Raw genomic sequence first — 23055 nt, 5'->3', positions numbered from 1 at the left:
TTAAAACATAAATAAAATGTTTTCAATGCTGACTTATTTATATATATTTATGTAGAAAAGTTATCTTTCATAAATGAAAACTTGGAATATGGAGCTTTTGGGGTTCATTCTCTTCCCAAGTACTTGGATAATTACCTGTTTCATAATTTTGAAACTACTTTGTACATCTGTTATCATCTTCCTTTGCAATCTTGCATTGACCTGTTTTGTTAAACCCTTTTTGTTCTGTTTTGACACTAATGAAATTGTATCCAGTACTGTGTGCCTGTTAGGCAAGTGTGCTACTGCTAAACTCTTGTAGCACCTTAACTTTTTAAAATATATAGTAATAAAACTTTTTTAATTATATTAAGGTTCATAGAGTGACATCTCTTTATAGCTATTAAAACATTTGACTTGGGTGTTTTTTATAATATATAGTTAGATATGTTGGTAGAATTTTTAAAGCCACAAAAACTATAACAATTTGATTAAGGAAAGCCGATCCTGAGTCTGGGCACTGAATGGTTTAGTGTTTGTAGCAAGGCTTTAATGCTTTCCTTTTGAATATAATTTCACAGGCTAAATATCAGACAAGGCTGTCCTATGTCTTTAATAACGTCAAACAGAGTGCATTATTCCACAATTTTCAAGCACTTACGGTTGCTTGCAGAAAGCAGAAAATAACAAGCACTACATTTCCTAAGTAATGTGAATGGCTGCTACTTCACTCGCCATCCAGACTAGTGTAAATGGCTGCTGCCTTTCACCAGTACACCTCACTGCACTCCTTTGTTCCTCTTCTGACTTGTTATCTGCTTGCTTGCTTGTGGTACTGGGGCTTGAACCCAGGGCATGCTGACTTAAGCATAAAGTTTTTAGCTTTTATATTATATCCCAGCTCCACTTCTGAATAGATTAAGATTTATTATGAGAGAATTTATCCCACATAATGGTTTTACTTTGATTCTGAGTAAAATTCAACTTTCTTGAATGCTCCTATACATTTTATGTGAGCCTTAATCCTATAGATTGTTTTTAACTCTCTTCTAAGCCAACTCTTACTTTCTTTTGGCAGTAGAATTATGCATATCTGTGATTGGAGGAATGTGAAAAGTTTAGATGGGCGGAAAAAAGAAAATGTTTTCATTATACTATGTTATAGCACTATTGTGGATTTTCTGTCAAATTCCATGAACTAGGAAAAAGATAAATCAGAATCTAGTAGAAGAAGAAAATGAGTAAAGTAGCTATTCTTTACTTTTGATGGTTTCTACTTTTAAATTTGTGTGATGACTTAAAAGTAGTGTATAATCAGTTAAAACCAATCTCAGAATCTTGTGATGTGATCCTTTCTAGGCAAGCGAATATAGTGTTAATAGTAGTCTCCAGTGGCGCTGGGCTAAGACAGCAGACCACAGCTCCCTTTTAGGCAGTCAGTAAGGTGAACAGGAAGTAGTCTATTGGATTGTTTTGCTAAACTTTGCTTTTAGTAGGCTAGAAGTATTAAATACATTTTTACAATATTTTGAGTTCATAATTTATGTGGATGTAAAAAACCTTGGATAAGTTGAGAATTTTTATGACTTTATTAATTTTATATCCTTACTGGTATGTAGTCAAAAGACTTCTGGTACCCTGAGGCATTGCATTAGTATCTTTCCAGTCTTTACCCACAAAAAGTCCTGTTGAAGCAAATTTGAGGAGAAAAGGATTTATGTTAGCTTAAATTTAGGGGGATAGAGTTTATTGTAGTGCAGATAGCCTGCGAGTCAGGAAGCAGAGAGATTATTTTTCATCTGTCCAGAGGATGTGGGCTCAAGCTATAAAACATACTGCCAGTGGCATTCTTGTTCTATCAAAGCCTCACCTCCTAAATGTTCCAAACTTTCCCAAACAGATCCACCAACTTGGGACCCAAGCATACAGATAAGAGGTTATAGTGGATATTTCTCATTGAAATTACCATATTCTATCTCTCCCCGTAGTCTTTAACAGTCTCAAGATTGTTCAGAAGTCTGAGACTAAAGTCAATCTCTTCAGCTGTAACCCCTTGTAAAATTAAAACAAAAGCAAAACCCACAAATTATATACATCTTATATACAGTTACACAGAGTATACATTCCCATTGCATTAGAGAAGGTTAAGGATGTAATGAGAAAAGAATGGAACAAAGCAAGACTGAAACCCAACAGGGAAAAAAAGTGGATCTGACAACTCTATATCAGTATTTGGCACTTTGGTTTCAAAAGGCTTACACGACTCTAGTCCTACAGCTTTGTTTTAGAATCCAGCCTGTAAGAAAACAGGGCAACCATTGGGGAATAAGTCCTACTGGAGTTTCATAGACTGGAATTAAGGAATTCTCAATTCTCACCTTTTATTTTCTTGTTAGTGGTGTTTGAAGCATAATTGTCCACGGATCCTATATTGTTTTCACCCTTGGAATAATTTTTTTCTCAGCTTCCTGAGTGCTGGGATTACAGGTATGAGCCACTGCTCTTGGCCTTTCACTTTAGTTATAACAGTGTATGAGACAAAACTAAAAGAAGTTGATACAAAAGTATCCAAAAAAAAAAAAAAACCAGAGATGAGCATAAGTTTGGCAAATATGAGCTAAGGAGTATAGCAAAAACAAAACATAGACCAAAGTAGAACTTAAGGAGAAACTTAGGGTATACTGTTCTCACATTTATAAAAGGTGTTCTTCCCCCAAAATAGCACCTGCCAGAGTTCTTTCCATATACATACTTCCTTTCTGTGGTAGCAAAAGTCTGAATGTTCAAGTCCCTTTTGTAAAATAGTGTAATGTCTGCTTATGTATATCAACCCATATACTTTGGACCATCTTTAGATTACTTAGTTGTAATAGTTACTACAATGTAAAAAACTTTATTAGTTACTGGGGTATATTGTTTAGGGAATAATCTTTTTGTTTTTAACAAGGTCCGCACATGTTCAGTATAGATTTTTGTTTTTCAAACTATTTTCTATCTGTAGGTGCAGAACTTGATAATGTGAAGGGTCAACTGTACCTTGTGCAGTGTTATAAAGAATTAGAATGAATGTGAGGGAAATGCTGTTAGAAACTAAAGGAAATAATTAGGTAAGCTTTATTTCATAATTACTTTTTGTGGCTATTTCCCAGCTAGTAACACTGTAACTTAAAATACTACCTTGCATTTTTAAAGAAATAAACTGGTACATAGAACATCTAAAGAGATTGACCAAGAAAATGTAGCTAGTAAGAAGATAAAACTGAGGTTTTAAACCAGGCATATGACTCAGATCATGTACAGTTAAGGAATCACTCATTCAATCATTGTTTTTTATTTGTTTGTATTTTTAAGTACCTGGTATTTACAGAGCCCTATCATAGGTTCTGAAGACACATAATTGAACAAAACCAAAACACAAAAATTACTATATTAAGCAAGTTTCTAATTTAGTTGGTAAAACAATAATAAGATAAACAAAGATGTCTTCTGATTGGAAAGGAAGTGAGAGAGTAAGTTATCTCACTATCTTTGGGTCTAAGCTCTAACTGCAGGAGCAACAGATAAATAAACTATTTAATAGAACCTGTCTGGTCCTGAGGATTAGCTGGAGAGGAATGAACAGAAGAGAGACAAGTAGAGAATGAAGTCAGGATGAAGACAGGAGTGTGTATAACATTGAGTACTGTAGACATGGTGCCTCTAGTTTTATAAGTATAAACGCTTTGCATACTTACTGTTCTTCATTAAAAGGCTATTTCACTTATTTTGTCGTGGGAAAACTTAGCAAAATGAATTGATTCCAAACAGGATATATCATGCCTTCTGCATTCCATAATTAGAATCTCAGATAGAATGTACTGGTGTAATTTGAAGACAAACTAGATTCTGTGAGTACTATGAATCATAGAATAGTTTAAGATAAAAATACCAAAAAGGGTAGTCATTGTTTTTATTTATTGATTTAAAAAATTACGTGTTTACTGAAGGAGTCTACAATATTGTATAAGTACAAAACCCAGATTTTCTAAGAAGGACCCACATATGATAAATTGAAATTAGTTATCATCGAGACCCAGGATAAATTAAGTCAGTACAGATTAGCATGAGTAAAAGTAGCAGTCTTAAATGTATAATTTTAAAAATGCATATAATATTAAAAAAGTAAACAATCATAAGACAATTTAGATTAATGGCCTTAATTATTAATTTAATTGGTTTCTTCTAGCAAATTCCCAGTAATAATTTCATATGTGTGCAGAGAATGTGATCAATTGACTTTAAAATTCATTGATAAAAATGAATGATTCTGTGGTTAATATGAAGAGAGTACTTACCCAGTCAACATAAAAGAATACTGTTACTAAAGGAGCAAAACAAAAATTAACAATTTAGTGGAAATATCATTAATATTTATGAAGGAATTTATAAAGTAGTGCATAAAGAAAGATCAAATATATGTTGATTTGATAACTAGGAAAACATTTGATAGAAATATGTCTTGTATTTACTTGTATGTACTTAATAAGAATCCAGATCAAATACATAGTTGTTTAAATAGAAATGGTGAAATATGTCAGCATACAAAATGTAGAAACACAAACAAAATGTAGACCCATACCGGAAACATCTTCAGTATGTTGTATAAAATATCTTACTTGCTATAAAATGTTAAGAAAGAAACAAAACAACTCTGATATTGATAGTTTTTTTTTTTAAATTCAAACTTTCAATAGGGTAAAACATTTTGCGAAAAGGCGTGATTAAAGAGATAAAAATGCCTATGTTCATGTCATCTGCTATGAGTCTGAATTTCCTAAAGAAGAGAGAAATTTCCTAAAGAAGAGAGAAGTCCTGCAATAGTTCCTACTGACATCAGACAGAGTTCAGAATGAGAAACCCAATTAGGAGTCATTTGAGATGAGGGTACATTCTGAGAATCCCATCATTAGTTGATAGTTTCTGTATGAACATCATGAATATAGTTAGACAAACTCAGTGTTGCAGGTCAGTCACTGCACTTTATCTAATACAGTCACTTGCCTATAAAAACAAGATGGTGAACCTGCTTTTCAGCAGAGCATTTTATTTATTTATTTATTTATTTATTTATTTATTTATTTATTTATTTATTTATTTATTTATTTATTTGGTTTTTCTAGACAGGGTTTCTCTGTAGCTTTGGAGCCTGTCCTGGAACTCCCTTTGTAGACCAGGCTGGCCTTGAACTCATAGAGATCCACCTGCCTCTGCCTCCCAAGTGCTGGGATTAAAGGCGTGCGCCACCACCTCCCGGCCTAGCATTTTATAGTTAACTTATTGGATACAAGTAAGAATGCATTCCAAACTAACAAAAATGTGTGGTAGACTATAAGTATATATTCTAAGAGCAGAATTGTTTAATGCTGTCAGCATGAAACATTATTATTATTATTATTATTAATTGGTTTTGAGACAGGGTCTCATTATGTGGCTCCAGCTGATCTGGAACTCAGTGCATAGGCCAGGTAGACTCAAACTAACAAAGACCAACTTGCTTCTGTCTTCTAGGTGCTGGTATTAAAGGCATGAGCCACCATGCATGCCTAACTGAAATATTTCTTAGAGCAGAGGGAATAGGAGCAAATTTATTCTGTGCAAAATATGAATGACCATGCCCTGTACAAAGATGTTCCTGTGAAGAAGTAGTTATACAAACTTTTTATGTCACAGAAGAATGTCATGAGTCAATGCACTTACTAACATAAATAGGACATCAGATCAGTTATGATGCCAAGTCCAAAAAGCCTCTGCTAATAGCTTTCAGATGCTGTTGGGCTTTGGGCTTGGAGAAAGCCTGGCATCTGCTAAGTTTATGCACTCTAAGGTACGCCTGATGATGGAAAGTGTTCTAAGCATCATATTGTAGGTGAGCACTAAATGGCTATTAAAATGACTAAATGAAAATAGTCCAAGATAATTTTGACTCTAAATTTGCTGAGTTTCAACTTTCTACTGTAATGCACAAAACAATCCCACACCATTTTTGGATTATAGGGGTATTTATTTGAGGGGATAAACTTACAGAACACTGACAGCCAGGAAAGGAGTCTAGTCAGGCGCAAGAGCCAAAAGCAAGAGAGCAAGCAGAGCAAGCTGCTCTTTTTTTAAAGAAAAATAGACCATGCCCCAGTGGGCTGGTATCTCAGCAGCTATTGGCTGAAGGAGCGGAAGGTGCTCCTCCAGCACTACTGTCATGAAATTCCAATCAGTCAGTCTTCAAAATAAGTATGGCTTTTCCTCCCTGGGAGTTCTATTTTATACTATCATTATTAATGTTGCGTACTGAACACAGTTACCTATGTCATAGACCTGTACAGCTGACAACACAAGAGGTTGTTACTAATCAGCAGTGCTTAGATATGGGAGTTGTATGTTAGCATTAGTATGATAGTTGAAATTCTTCTGCTGTTAGCACTGTGGAACCAGCCATTATGTTTCAAAGCATTCTTAGGTATAATATGACTATATCCTTATTTTTGCATGGCTACATTTGTGCTCTTGGTCATGCATGCGCATTTGTGTTTGTGTCTGTAGGAGAAAGGGTAGACAAAAGAAAATGGAGAAGTTGAGTTTGATGGAGGAGGGTCATCTGTCTATCTGTTGCTTTCATTGGTTAATTAATAAACTGCTTGGCCTGATAGGTCAGAACATAGGTGGGTGGAGTAGACAGAACAGAATGCTGGGAAGAAGGGAAGTGAGGCAGACGCTATAGCTCTCCTCTCCAAGATGGACACAGGTTAAGATCCTTCCTGATAAGCCACCACCTCGTGGTGCTACACAGATTAATAAATATGGGTTAAAGCAAGAGGTGAGAATTAGCCAGTAAGAGGCTCGAGCTAATGGGTCAAGCAGTGTTTAAAGAATACAGTTTCCATGTAATTATTTTGGGTAAAGCTAGCCCGTGGCCTGGAGCTAGGAGGCAGGAAGCGGCCCGCAGCTCCTACTGCATGAGTTGGTTATATATATATATGGTAATTGCTAGAAATATTTGATTTGATAATTATCCTCATGGGACTCCTTAAGGAAATGATTTGAAGTGCTACAAAAAGATTGATAATACTGGAGATGGCTCAACAATTAGGAACACTTGTTGCTCTTCCAGAGGCCATGATTTCACATGTCAGGTGGCTCACAGCTGCTTGTCACCTTGTCACCTGCAGTTGTAGGTATTCTAGTGCACTTCTCTGGCCTCCATAGACAGCACACACATGCAGCATATATTCTTACAGGCACGTAAGTCATAAAATTGTAACTAACCTTTTTAAAATAGGGTTGTAGTATAGCAAATTCTGAAACATAAACATGACCAGCCATAGTAAAATAAGTAAGAATTTAAGAATGTTATCCTATAATTATAGAGGTGTTATACACATAGAAAATAAAAACAATTTAATGGGTGAAATAAAGTTTTGAAATGCTACCATGGTTAACAAAAGCCAGAAATGTTGACCTTTTTATAGTATAGGTATTCCATTCTATTAATTATCTGAGTATTTTTTTTTTGCTTTAGAATTGTTTATAGCTCTGTATTATGAGCAAAATTAAGAATTTATATTATTAAAAATCATAGGGACTTGTATTTTAAAGCTTAAATTGAATAGCCATATTCTTATTACTGCTGTGTGTCTGTCTTAGAACTGTTACTCAGATTGTCCAGACACTCACTGTCATAACTTATTCTAACCTCATATTCAGAACAGTTCCCTAGCTTCATCATTCCTAAATGATGGAATTACAAGCATGAGCCACCACCATTCCTGGTGGAAAAAAAAAAGGGGGGGACGACTACCTAATGGTCCAGGACCAGCTTAAAATCACTGTTAAGTTTATTTGTCATGTATCTTTCCATTTCCTGCCAGCCTTTTGAAGAGTGTAATTTATTTGTTAGGGTATCTTTTAAAGGTAAGCTCCCTCCTGGTTCTTCGCCATAGTAGTCTGTGTTCTTCAGTCTTTTGTAAAGTTTTCCAATTCATTTTATCCTATGAGTTTTAGTACTACCTTATTTAGCTTAGTAAAGAACATTTGAAGGGGGTGAGGACAGGCAGGGATATTTTTTAGTGTTAGATTCTCTGCTTAAGACCCAAAATTTGATACACACACACACACACACACACACACTCTTAATCCAGACCCCGCCTTTACATTAGAAACTATCCAAGAGAGGGCTGATGGATGATTTTATTATAGTGTTCATGTTTTTAGATGTTTATTGCTAAGAAGTTTAAATATTGAAAATTTACTGTTAAAAATACATTTTTAAAATGACACTTAATTTGAGATTATTATGTAATTGTAAAACAGAAACTAATATATTTGTACTTACAATATAGAGGTCTTACATAACTTATGCTAATTATCTTTTATATCTTGCCATCTTAATATGATTTATTTTTCTGATAGTTGCATGGGTATCCTATGAAACTTTCACTTAAATTTGTATAGACATGTTCCTATTGGTTTTGTCAACAGAGATAAGTTATTCTTCAGGACCTTCCCCAAAGCTATGTGCCTTACCCTCTCTGAAGAGTGGGTGGGGGTGGGGTGGGGGTATTGTCATTGACTCAAGGTCAACTGACAAGAATGGGATTGACCTAAGCCTGAACAGGCAGCTGCTAGGGCTAATTCTTCACTCTCCCATAAATAATTTTTGTTGTGTAATTTAGGGGGCTTTTATTCAAATTGTGATTCTAGCAGTTTTTTGTGATGCAGTCAGTGATGCAGGAAAACCTCTGAGTGGCATTCCTGGCTCTCCTTCTGGGGGTTTGACAAAAGTGAGTTTTGATTTACAACTTTAATGTCTCTATTCTCCCTGCATTTATTTCCTCCTGTACCTTTTCCTTCTTACTCGGTGCTCTTTTCTTTGTTCTTTCCCTTTCCCTCCTAACCTTAACCTGTTATATTAGGATTTTATTTCTGTAGATGCCCCTGATCATGTTGAAGATGTTTTCTTCTATTTTTTACAATTCTTTAAATTAAAATATAATTGTATACTTTTCTTCCTTTTCTTTCCTCCTTCCAGCCTCTCCCATTAACCTCCCTTGCTCTCAAATTCATGCCTTTCTTTTTATCATTTATATTCCTAAGTATATAAATATGCCCGCTCAATCTGCATAATGTTACTTGTAGGGTTATGATGATAGTTAGGACTGTCCACTTGGTTTTAAAAAACCAGTCTGAGGGTTTTTTTTCTGCCTCTAATGAGGGAGAAGGTTGGCAAATCACAGTTTTCTTGTTTTCTCAAAATAAGTAATGAAAACAACTTAGAGAGGGTTTCTTCTCTCTACCCCAATCCTCCTCACATTTTGGTGTCACAGTCTGTTCTGCAATGGAGGGCATGGTGGCAAAGAGTGAAGTACCAACCCCCAAAGTTTTTTGTTTTCTCTTTTGAGGCAGGATCTCTCGTTGGCCTGGAGATCACTGAATAGGTTAGTCTGGCTGGCCAGTGAAGTCCAATCCACCTATTTCTTCCTTCCCAATGGTGGGATACCAAGTGTGTTCCACTATACACAGTTTTTTAAAGTGGGTTCTGGGGATCAAACAAATCATCATGTTTGCACGGCAAACATCTTACCAATTCAACTATTTTTCTCTGTCCCTGGTGGGGGGGGAATTTATATTTACCATTTTTTCTTTTATTCAGTGCTTCCTTATGAATTGTTATTCTTGTATTCCATGGTAACAGCAGTTAACTAAGAGTAAATTTAAGTACACTTACTTGTAAAGTGCTTCATACATATTTCCTGCTTCATCACAGAATAATAAAATAGTTTGTATACAAGGGTCCAGGCATAATAAAGGCTACATTTTATGATCTTACTAAGGGCTAAAGAGGTAAATCCTCTCTAGAAGAGTAGTTCATAGAAGCAATAATTATTTCTGGATGTTGCAGATTTGGTGCCTACAAAATCACTGTAGGATCAGGCAGTGGTGGTACATGCCTTTAATCCTGGGAGGCAGAGGCAGGCAGATCTCTGTAAATTCGAGGCTAGCCTGGTCTATAAGAGCTAGTTCCAGGACAGTCTCCAAAGCTACAGAGAAACCCTGTCACGAAAAACAAAAAACAACAACAAAAACAATCACTATAGGGATTTGAATTAATGTTTTTGAAGTATGTTGAGGGGTAGAAAATTATATTTAATCTTTTTCATATTGTATCTCATTTAGCTGATGAATCTCCCATTTCTTCCTTTTTTTTTTCCTTATTGCTCTCTGTTGTTGTTGTTGTTGTTGTTGTTGTTGGTTTTTTTTTTTTTTTAAACACTTTGGAGACAGTCTTCTGTAGCCCAGGCTAATCCTTAAACTTGCTGTATAGCCAAGGTTAACTCAGAACCACTCATCCTCCTGCCTTTTTCTTCTAAGTACCAAGTTTACAGGCCTTGGCCACCACTGTCAGTTTTCTGTGGTACAGGGAGTGGAAACCAGGGCATTGTGCATGACAGACGAGCACTCTTCCAGCTGATCTCTACTACCTTCACATCACTGTTTTAAAAAGAATGTTTCATTTTTATTTCTTAATCATTCTTTGAGAGGATTACTCCCCATCTTATGTATTTATTTGAAAAAATAAATTGGAAGTATAGGTCTGAGAATTACAGGTTTTCGCCATTTGTGTTCACTTTATTTGAAAGTCCATAAGTAAGCATTTGGCTATTCTGTGTAAGAATGTGGATTACATGGAGTTGTAAGTGTCTTTTCTTATCACCTTAGACAAAGAAACAGCCTTGGTATAACAGCACATTAGCATCAAGACGAAAGCGACTCACTGCTCATTTTGAAGACTTAGAGCAGTGTTATTTTTCTACAAGGATGTCTCGTATCTCAGGTACATGTTCAGGATTTCTCAAACATGTCTGAAAATCATTCTTCAGATGTATGTACAGGTTCATATGCTAGATATATGAAAAGTTCTAATGTCAAAGCAAATTCTATTTTTTTGGCAGTCTTATCCATAGTGTGGAAGGTCTTAGAGATCATGAAGAATGCTATTTTCTATTGGTAATCTCTGTTTCTCATTCAGGAATGTTTATTTTTTCTAGAGCAAACTATAAAATTTGAAAAAATAACTATGGATATGTACCTAGCAAAAACAAGTTCTATTTAATTAACTCCTATTCAACATTAATAAGTTTTAAACACTTTTCTTTGTACTGAGGATTAAAAGATGGAAGAATTGGTTCTTATTTATCATAAGGTGGGATATTATAAATCTGTAGGCAAAAGCAGCAGTTAATAATTTCATGTATACCATGTGCTACAAATGTGCAGTATTCATTGGTACAACTGCGTGTGAAAAATCTGGAATAAGTGACAATGAAAGACATAAAAGAATGTTCTGAGTGGGGACTGAGATTGTGTTTAGGCAAATAAATTAACTAAAAAATAATTAGAAACATACAAAATAGCATAGGACTACATGGACATGATAACATAAGATATTTTAATTTTAGAGGAATAAGATTGTTCTTCAACCTTTCTCAACATCTTTATTCAACTACGAGTGGTGGGTATTAGTAATAAGCCCACAAGTGTTTTAAAACATTATACATGAGGGCATGGACAGATGGTGTCGAGTACTTGCTGTTCTTCTGAAAGACCCAAATTCAGTTCCCAATTCTGTTGCCTGTAACTTCAGCACCACAGGATCCGACTCCTTCTAGCCTCTGTTGATCAACAGCACACGTGCGCGCACTTGCACGCACATGCACACACACACACACAAACACACAAATAAAAATAGTTATAGGTGAAGTGTTTAGAACACAGTGCTTAGTACATGTTAGGTGTCCAACTAACTGATTCCATTAGTAGTATGCCTGTTGTAAATGAAAAACATCCAGGGGAAAATTGTCTGGTAGTTTACTGGTTATTGAAAACTGAGTTATGATTTTTCTCCTGAATGAATCAACACTTTATAAGATAGTATTAAGACGGTTTAGATCTTGCTGATAAATTTACCTCATAATTGGTGATGGAGAAAAAATACTGATTCATGCAGGCTAAGTATGTGGCTCAGTTGGTAGAATGCTTGCATAACATGCAGAATCCTGAATTTGATTGCCAGTACTATATTTAAAAGTAAAAATAAGCATGGTGTGCTTGGCCTGCAATCCTCCTTTAAGAGTTAGAGCTAATCGGATTTGAAGTGCAAGGTTATCCTTGACTGTATAGTTGGTGGCCAGCGTATACACATACATGCATTCATATTTAGGGAAATGCTAAAGTTTGTTCTTAAACCTGTTTGAAATTGTGAACTTTTTTATGGGTGAAAATATTGCCTGCCAAGGGTTTAAGTCCTTTAATTCTATAATTGTTTATGAATATATAGACTGCAATAAGGAGTGGTTAAATTAATAATCTCTTACCTGTATTTTAACAGGCAGGGAATTGTTGACTCTTTTAAACATGACTTGTTATTTTGATGCTGAAGATGATAGGTCATAGGATAGATACTGAGATAATTTCTTTAAAGTAGAGATGACAGAGAGCTTGAGATAGAATTAAGTCACTGACAACACAGATATGCTTACTATGAATAGTAAACGTGGTAACTAGGTAATTGGTTCTAGAAGATGTAGATTAATAGGCGAGGAGCACACTTAAAGCATGTTGTCTCTGGCTTTTAGAAATCTTCACTGATGCTAGCTTTGCACATTGGCTACCCTTAACTGTACTACTGAATATGAGGTTCTTTCAACAGTTAGGAGGAAACCTTCACTTGTACCAGTGGAGTCCATAAAATGTTGATTGCACTTTATTATTTTTCCATCTCTACCTTGTTTTTCAGTTGTGAAAATGACAGGTAATTATTAGAATATTAATGTCTTGACCTCTTAATTGTAATTTAAACAGGATGTAAATGCAATGTCATCAAGAGGAAAAGAGACATTAAAATTACTTCTCTAAGCTATAAGTAAGATGGAGAGGTGATATGCTGACAGATGTTGATCATAAAAAGCCAAGCGGACAAAATCCAAACATTATAACCAGATATTTGAAAAAGAACTGGTTTATTTGAAAAAGATACTGAAACAGCAAGAACTTGTTTGTAGACTTGTTTTGCTTTACATATATGAATTTTTGGCTGCGTGTATATCTGTTTACCACATGTGTGCCTCCTCTACTTCCTGTGGAGGTCAGAAGAGGACTTCAGGTCCTCTGTAACTGGAATTATGAGTGGTTGTAAATCACCATGTTGGTACTAGGAACCAAACCCAGCTCATCCCCCAAGTGCTTTTAATGCTGAGCCATCTCTGTAGCCTCTGTTTTTTTTTAATTATAAAATGCAATATGTTTGTATTAATCAGCTTGATTGATAGCTAGGAGTACATGAACACTAGAAACAAATGTGCTTTTCAACAGAGTATTCATTCTTGAATGCCTGTGATTATGTGATTATGTACTTAGTAGGAATTAAAGGCAAAATGTGAAAGAAGAGTAATATTAAAAACTTTTCTGAATGAATAAATAAGTTGTTTTGCATGTACTTATATTAAATAATTTACAATATAGGATTAAAAAAATCATCTATAGCATTCTGTAGTAGTTGATTTTAGTGATTGCCTGCTCTGTAACCCATGTTTTATTTAAAATCTGGACTGTGCCACTGTAACTTTATGGAATAAGACTTTTATTTCTGTTATGATATCATATGCTAACTAGGTCATTCTTGTATTGTTTTTAGAATAAAAACACACTAACTTGGACTCGTTTAGTCTAGGTTGTTTTTACTTACTGCTTAAATCTTTAGTATTTATGACAGCATCAATGGTGGCGTTTAATTTCTTCAAATGACTTTGTTTTTATTATAAGTATTAGATTTTATGTCGTGTAAGTCAAGATAATTTTTTAAAGAATTGTTTTTGTTCGGTACTTTTTGCATCTTAATTTCATTATGCCTACTGTTATACTTCAGATAGTATGTAATAAGTGGAATCACTAAGTTTATGTTGAATGTGCTATATGCTTGTATGTGGATGACAAAAAGAAGGAAGTTATGAGACGATACCGTTAAAATAGATCATTTCAAATTTTGGTCTTTAGAAAGCTAAAGTAATTGTGTTGTAATTTTTTGTTCTGTGTTTTCAGTTCTTTGGGGGAAAGTTTACAAATCAGATTTTCAATATCCTTTAAAAACCTGAGTACTTTATTATCTGTGTTTTCCTGCAAGCATACCTCTGTATTAGTGAATAGATAAATTGCCAGATGCTTGTAAGTTAATTTTCTGATTTGAATCTCATATATCTGTTTTGAGTATATTACCTGGAGGGGACTTTGGTGTTTTATTGAGTGTCTTTACAGTTGTCTTTGAGAATCAGTAATTTATACATTGCCATTTTGTACTTAAATGAGAATAGGACTTAAAATACTTCAGTTATGTCAGCACACTTGTTAATTTCAAATCTTTTTCCTAATATTTATTATATAATTTTACTTTGACCATAAATGTGAGATAAATGTTCAACCTTATAAACACATTTGTTAAATTAAGAAATACCAAGTCATGTGTAGATCTTCCTCCAGATCAGTCTTCCTTTACTGTTAACATTGATAATCAGAATTGAATTTTAAGGAACAATTTGATTTCTGTTCACTAGAAGCTCTTTTAAAAAGTATTTAATTCCCTGAAGTTAGTTAGAACCAAAGTAGAGGAGATTGCCTTTATATTCTTCATGGCATAAAAAGGCGTTATAGTGACTCCGTAGACCATTTTTATTAAAGTTTAAAGATCACCAATTAATTTGAGCATGCTGGTCTTCTTTAGAATCTTTAAAAAATATTTGTTATTTGAAAGATAATCTTTAATACGAGGACATTGTTCTTTACTTCTTTTATAGTGTTATTCTTTACTTATTATCTTTTTTTTTTTTTTTTTTTTTTTTTTTTTTTTTTTTTTTGATACAGATGACAGTAGAACTACAAGCCAGTTAGATGAATTTCAGGAATGTTTGTCCAAGTTTACTCGATACAACTCAGTAAGACCATTGGCCACGTTATCATATGCTAGTGATCTCTATAATGGTTCCAGTATAGTTTCTAGGTAAGTATTTGGTACACTTCTACTGTGTTCTCTTATTCAAATATAAGCAGACTTACTAAATTTGTGAAGCAGCTGTAACATCCCTGAAATTTGGAATTCAAGAGATAAATGCCTTCCCGTTACTAAGATTTAGCAAATTGGAATACTCAGTGGTACCAGTCTGAGAGAAGGCTGCAGCTTCTCTTCATAATTGTGTATCTGTTGTCTGGTGTAATGCTGTAAGGTGCTCCTTATGTCCTCCTTTTGATTTTGCAAGTCTAGATAGAATTGGTATATTTCTTTCCTGAATATAATGTTTGACTCCTGTGAAACTCCATTGAAGATAAGAATATGATCAAAGTAATTATATAGTTTGTACAATTAGCATATAACTTGGGAACTTAAGAGACGTAGACTGTAGATGTCTAACTGTATTAAGCACAAACTGACAAGAGTATATTTAAAAAATGTATTTGGGGGTTGGTGTTATAACTCAGCCAATAATTGTTTGCCTCAAAAGCAAGAGATCGTGAGTTAACACCCAGAACCCATGTGAAATGAAGGCCAGTTATAGTAGTGCATGCTTATTACGCCAGTGCTACAGTGCGGGCAAGTCCTTGGCCTGGAAGAGAGCCTGTCTTAAAAGAAAGGGGGACAGTACCCGAGGAATGGCAAACAAAATTGTACTCTGACTTTCGCATGCACATTTGTTCACCTGCACACATGTGGGTTTACTTGGAAACAGACACAAATTTCACTAATATATGCAGTTTTCCATTTCTTAAAATAATGGATATTGCAAAACCACTAGGTTTTATACCATTTAGCCCATTTTTAGTAATCCCTTGGTATCTACAAATTGTCAATATTCCAATTTACTAGAATAAATAGGCTTAAAAGACATTTTTAAACAGATGAACAATTTGACCAGTTGGGTTATTATTGTTGCTGACTGTATCCTTAAGCTACTCCCTGACTCCAGTCCCATTTTAACTCCTGAACGTTACTAAAACTTTGCATGCTTTTCATGGGGAACGCTAGAGCCGGTTTTTGTTCATTTGTTTGTTTTACATTTATGTAGATTAATTTTTACCTCTGAGCCATTAAAGATAACAAGATTGCATGAAATTTTCTAGAGCTTTCTAGCTGCTTGTAAATGAAAAATCCTTACATTGATTCCTTTTGGAAATTTTAGTTTTTTTTGGGGTGAATAGAATTTAAAGCTGCAGTGGAATTTCAACTTGATTTAATTCTTCTAACAAAATTTCATTGATTACCTGTTATCTAAACTAAATGTATACTAGTGAAGAGGGTACATACAGTTGATTACATTCGGGAGGCCTCATAATCTTACTCTCATGTCTTTAACATATAATTGGTTAGTTTATAAAACAATTATCCTATAGTAGCAGGTTAATATTATTACATAAATTTTTAACTTCTGATAAGAATATATGACATAGGTTGGGGCGGAGAGATGGCTCAGCAGTTAAGAGCATTGCCTGCTCTTCCAAAGGTCCTGAGTTCAATTCCCAGCAACCACATGGTGGCTCACAACCATCTGTAATGAGGTCTGGTGCCCTCTTCTGGCCTGCAGGCATACGCAAAGAATATATGACATAGGTTGTTGTTAAATGCTTCAGATATGTGGTTCAAGTGCAAAATTCAAAACTATGAAAGGAGGGCTGGTGTGGTGGCACATGTCTTAAAGCCCAGCATTCTGGAGGCAGAGGCAGGCAGATCTGCTATATAGTGGGATAGTGTCTCTCTCTCTCTCTCTCTCTCTCTCTCTCTCTCTCTCTCTCTCTCTCTCTCTCTCTCAAAAGATTTTGTAATATTGATGTAATATAATAGGACTATACACAGGCTAAAGTATTTGGACCCTGTTGTGATTCCAGTTACTGTCCCTTACTATTGTTGATTGATCATGTGTCGTATTTTCCTATTCAGTTAAAAACAAGATCAAAATTTCTTTTAAATAGCATATTGCAAAAGCAACATCTCTGTCTGAGGGATTTAAGACCTATAGTCAGTCCATTTCAACAGGAATATATCCTTAACATTTTAAAACCTAGTTTTGTTCAATTTAATATATTCCAGAATTTAACAAAAGTACTTAAATAATTTTTTACCATATCAAGACATTCATGTCAAAACATTTTATATCCTGAAACAGAAGTAGCTTAAAATTAGATAGAATTTCAGACTGGAAATTCTAGACATTCAAAGTGAGGTCAGTCACATTTACATATTTTAAATTAGAATTTTACAAATTTAAATCTTTCATTATTTTCTCTCAATTATGCTGAATTAACATTTCTTAATGAAACTTTTCCAAATTTGGAAATTTGTTATGCAAACTGGACAGATGAAGAATAATAGGAAGTAAGATAGGATGGTGAAGTCAAATGAAGGAGCTTTGAAATTTTCATAATTTTGAAGACATTTTCCTCTTCTGATATTGAAACAGTGGTAATAAATTCATTCTAAGGTTTTATTCCTTTTAATTAATATTGAAGCTAATGAACTTCATAAAGAGGGTTAAAAACCACTAAAACAGTGTTGGCTAGAAGAAATTATTTTTCTTTTTTTTTTTTTTTTTTTGCTTTTTCGAGACAGGGTTTCTCTGTGGTTTTGGAGCCTGTCCTGGAACTAGCTCTTGTAGACCAGGCTGGTCTCGAACTCACAGAGATCCGCCTGCCTCTGCCTCCCAAGTGCTGGGATTAAAGGCGTGTGCCACCACTGGGAAGAAATTATTTTTCTTATCAAAGTTATGTAAGATCTGTGTTGTGTTGATTACCTTATTGCACTGATTCTTATCTGAGAGGAAAAGCACTAAGCCTTGAACGATTCCTGAAGGAAATCTTGCCTCTGCATTCCTGATCATCTCATTTCTCCCCAACACAAAGAGCCAATAATTCTCTTTATAGCAGAAATAAATTATGATCAAAAGATTTTGGCACTCACTCTTAAAGTTCTCTTTTTCAGAAATCCTTTCTTTGCTTGAGGTTAATCCCAGATCCATTAGTCCACAAGGTGGCAGCATTTGTTTACACTATTTCTGGGTTTTCATAGTTGACAAGATCAGAAATTGGTTGCTAAAACAAGTTCGTTCTCTTGTTTATTATATGGTCCTGAATTAACAACAGATTATGGAAAGATGCTTCCTACTTTTTCCTTAAATGTAGCAGTTATATCATATTTTACATTTTGTTTTTTATTAGTTTTTCTATGGCCACCAGAGAGGATTGACTTGAAATCATGTCTTTTAAAGTAACTCAGCATGTAGTAGTCGTACAAGTTGCTTCATGAATTTCTGGTTTGAATTTCACATTCCTATAGTACAGTGGTTCTCAACCTTCTTAATGCTGCATGCGACACTTTAATACATTTCTTCATGTTGTGCTGACCCCAACCATAAAATTATTTTCATATATTTTCTTTTTGAGCAGGGGCTTTTGGTACAGAGTTTCTCTGTAGCTTTGTAGCCTGTCCTGGAACTTACTCCATAGACTGGGCTGGCCTCGAACTCACAGAGATCCACCTGTCTCTGTCTCCTGGGATTAAAGGCGTGCACTGCTACTGGCCAACTTCATTGCTACAATTTTGATATAAATATTTGTGTTTTCTGGTGATCTTAGGCTACCCTTGTGAAAGGGTAATTGGACCCCCTAAGGGTTGTGACCCACAGGCTGAGAACCAATGCAATAGTGTTATACACGAAGTTGTTAACTACTTTACATCATTTAATTGGTTTTAGCCTTTGACTTATGTTTGTTCAAGTTCAGATGTGTTGTGTTCAGCACTTGTAAACTCATGAGAAATAAATGTTTATAGTTGTGTGATTGATTGATGTAAAATTAGTCACTTGTAATTCATCATTTACTGGTGTTAATTATTACTACAAGTAATTAAACACTGCCCTGTTTTAAGACAATTGTAACTATTTTACCTGTGCTTTTAACTCACCCCTTTAGAGTAAGTCTCTCTATTTTATAGGAAGGAAGGTGAGGTAAGGAAAAATGTAACTTGTTCAGGATCAACACAGTGTAGTGTGTTTATAGTGTATGCTGTTCAAATGCTCACTGAAACTACTAGAATTAAACTTTGTTTTATAGTTGATGTTTACAAATATTTCTTTTGCTACACATCGGTTTATTACGACAGCAGTGTTCATCCAGAGCTTGGGTAAATTTTAATGTGCTGTTTACAGAATAAGAATTCTATAAACAGTTTTAAATTTTATTTAATATATCTCCAGGAAATCTTTAACTTGATTTCTGAAGAAGAGGTGAATTTTAAGGAGTGAGCACCAGTGTTCTTTCTCTTTTGATAATATATTTCTGCTATAAAGAGAATTATGAACTCTCTAGGGTTAGGGAGAAATGAGATGAACAGGAATGCATAGGACAAGATTTCCTTCAGGAATGTTTTCTAGGGCCAGTGTTCAAAAGCAGTATATTACAATTATATTTGAGGCTGAAAACTTCATTAGAAAGAGTTCTTACCTATCTGATTTCTTGCTGTATTCCTAGGTCTGGCACATGGTAGTTACTTAGTGACTAATATTTGCTGAGTGAATGAATGACTGCAGGGGAAAAAATAAACAGTCTCCAGGAGAGCTCTTTTGGTCATTGGTAAATCGGCTGCTTCCTACTGTGGCTTTGAAGTTTTCCTCTGAAGGAAAGCTTTCCTAGTCTGCTTTGAGTTTGGTTCAGCCTGGCTCTCAACGACAAAAGCAAAACAAACAAAAAATTCCCACTAAGTCAAAAAGTAATTTCTTAGAAAAGTTTTTAGTGTTGTAGCGTGGGAGCCCACGTGTGACTCAGTTTCTATCTGGAGTCATTTCTCACTTTAAAAAGTCATTTGAGTTCAAGCTTGCCTGTTCTGCTTTTTCCAATAACCTTGAGGGCTATGAGAGACTTCTAATTTATCCTGTAAAAGACACTCTATCTAATAAAAAAGTATACTGCTAGCAACAAACCTCAAGATAAAAAGGCTGCTTCTGAGCAGGAGGCTACTCACTCAAGGACAAAAATGGTCTTATGGTTAGATATTGACTGACTGTCTGTGCTGTGCTTTACTCTGCTTTTGTATATAAGCAAGTTCTAAATAAACTCTGGGCCGTTTGGCTGCTTCGGTATGACCAGACAAGACCTCCCAATTCTATCCTGTCTTCGGTTTCTTTCATCTGACTTTTCTTTGGCCTTGAGGATCCCCTATCCAGGATCTAGCTGACTTTGTAGGAGCGGGCTCCTACGTTATAGAAATTTTTGTTGAAAACTGGCATGTTTGTACATAACAAGTTTAGAGGAAGGTAAAATTTAATTTTGCTTCCTCTGGATAAAAATATACAACAGAAATAAAGCAAAAAGTATTTACATATATTCATATGGTCTCTATGGGAGAAAGTTATTATAAATGCTTAGAGTGTAGCGCGTAATTTGAAATGGGGATAAGAACTTCTGTCAGTTTTTTAGGGAATGTGGGTAAGGCACTTTCTCTTAATTGTCTAGCCTAACTAGAAATAAATTCAGTTAATCTTATTTAATTGAGTTGAAATGAGATCATGAAATTATTCTAGTATTTTTGTCCCACAAATACTAAGTCGCTAATTAACTGGTAATAGTATTCTATCTTTTCAGGAGAAATACAGCCCTCAGAACAGCAATTGATAGTCTGCCACAGGACTTAGAAAACCTGTTGCTAGAGATCTGTTTTCAGAGTGGTTGCTTAGGGGATCATGGGCCACTTACTGCATTTCACAGCAGAGTTCGTCAATGTAAACACTGGCAGTTTATAATGACAATTGATCTCCAGGTCTGGGTCCTTAGGAGGGAACTTCTTAATCTTCTAGAAAACATAATGTGTGATGAGGCCTTGAGTTGTATCTTTAGCACCACCAAAATAAAATTTGTAAAATTATGTGATCAAAAGGTACTGTCAAAATGCTTTGTATTGGTTATTATAGTTCAGAAAGTGAAGCAAGAAATCATGTAATAGAGGTCTTCAATGTTTTAGTCACTTTTTACTCTGGTGGTGTGGAGAGAATCTAAGATATTACACATTGCAGTCAGTTATTCTGCCACTGAGTTTTATCCCCGCCCTCTGTCTTATGTTCAAAGTTATATTGTTTTTTTATTTAAAAATTCCCTTTGCATTTCTATTTATGTTTTACAATAAGAGCCATTTTCATTTAAATTCCCTCCCATTGATTGTATAACAGGATTTTAGCTGATAAGTCTATTTTTTTAGGTTTTTCTTTAGTGTTTTATCTGCTTCTCTTAATGGGAAATAGGAAATGAGTTTCTTGTCTTTCTTTGTGTGCATGTTTCTGCATGTCCATATGTGTGTGTGCGTGTGTTTGTGTGTTGGAGCCTCATGTATATACACAAACACTACATTGTTGTCTCCTCTACCCAGCTTATTATTTGTTACATCTGCCTTATTAACTAATATTATGGGAACACAATTTTTAATATTCATGAAGAAGTATTTCTAGGCTATAATTATTTGCTTTAAATTTAGTCATCAGTTGTATGACAGATTGTTTAAATTATAGTTTTATTTTGTGTGAAGCATTGTAGTAGTGACATTTTTATTTAATATTTGTAAATACTACTTGAGAACACTACTGAGAAATATTTTCTACTTCAGTCAGAAGTGTAGAATTGAAATAATTGCTTTCATAATTGCTCTCTATTTAATCCTAATATTACTAAGTACACATTTCCGATAGGATAAAAGATCATAGACAAAATATATTTTGGCTTTTTCTGCTTTTGTAGACTTTATTGACCTTTTAGTTTTAGAAGTTACTGTCATTTTATCAAAGATTTCTGGTGTATAGAATCTACAGAGGATAGTTTTTTACTGTGATAGAAGAGGACAGTTTAGGATAAGTGAGTTTACCACTCAGTTGATTTAAATCAGTAGTTTTCAACCATCTTAATGATGCAACCCTTTAATGCACTTCCTCATAAAATTATTTTTGTTGCTACTTCATAACTGTAAGTTTGCTCCTGTTATGAATCTAATTGTAAATATCTGTATTTCTATTGATCTTAAGCAACCCCTATGAAAAGATCATTCAACTCTCAAAGGGTTCTTAAGAACCACTGGTATAAATGAATATAGCTTATGACATCATATACGCTTTGCCGAATTAAGAGTTGATTATCAGTGCATTGATCTTTAACGGTTTCAGGATACAACTTGAGTTTTAATTGCCCTAAGGAAAGGGACATTTTACCACACTAAGCACTTGACATTCTTCGCAGTGTTTCATTATAGTCTGTCAGCTCGTGTATTTGTTCCAGCTGTTTGCTGATAGCCAGAGGAAATGTCAGAGGAAATGCTGTAGAAAGTAATTGTTTTAAAACAAGCTTTCTCGGACTTATGGAACTAAAGGCAAAATGAACCAACTGATAAAATAATCAGATAAAAATATATGGGGACTTTAAAATGTAGCCTCAATTTATACTTCTTAATGTAATGAGTATATCCATTAAGTCAGAGTAATTGTCAGCAAATACCTGCTAGACAGTCCCGCTCCATTACCTCATTTTAGGTAGTCTACCAGCAAGAATAAGTTTTACACTGAAAATGTTGAAAATAAAGTGAGTGCTATTTTTTTGGTGTGAGGTTTATAAGAAATTTCAATTTCAGTTCCCATAAATAAGTTCATGGTGCTTTTTATTTTGTTGAGATAAGGTAGGCTCTTCTTGCTGTGTGGCCAAGGATGATCTTTTGACTTCTGACCCTCATACCTCCATTTTGAGTGCTAGGATTTCAGGCATGTACTACCCATCTTTGTACATTGCTGGGATGGAACCCAGAACTTCCTAGATGCTAGGTAGGCACTATGCTAACTGAACTACATACCTAGGTCCTTATAAATAAAGTTTTATCAGAACACCAATACTTCTGAAATAAAATGAATACATATTACTTCCCCAAACACACTTACAATTATAGTGACTTGATTTAGATACATAGTGGTCACATTATCACCACATAAA

At 34.6% G+C, this 23055-nt stretch overlaps 1 protein-coding gene across 1 annotated transcript in view; it reads left to right on the top strand.

Annotated features, from left to right (window-relative positions):
• The window catches only part of Cop1 (COP1 E3 ubiquitin ligase), a 124101-nt gene that overhangs the window by 43222 nt on the left and 57824 nt on the right, over positions 1-23055 (top strand). The window contains 2 exon segments of the mRNA XM_050135144.1: positions 10726-10840; positions 14920-15055. Of these exon segments, the coding sequence (XP_049991101.1) occupies positions 10726-10840; positions 14920-15055 (251 nt within the window).

This window comes from Alexandromys fortis, unplaced genomic scaffold (assembly GCF_014885135.2).
Source record: "Alexandromys fortis isolate MF-2015 unplaced genomic scaffold, M_Fortis_MF-2015_v1.1 scaffold_21, whole genome shotgun sequence".
In the NCBI taxonomy this organism is placed as follows: Eukaryota; Metazoa; Chordata; class Mammalia; order Rodentia; family Cricetidae; genus Alexandromys; species Alexandromys fortis.
Note: the sequence above shows the minus strand (reverse complement) of the source record. Positions and strands in the feature narration are given on the sequence as shown.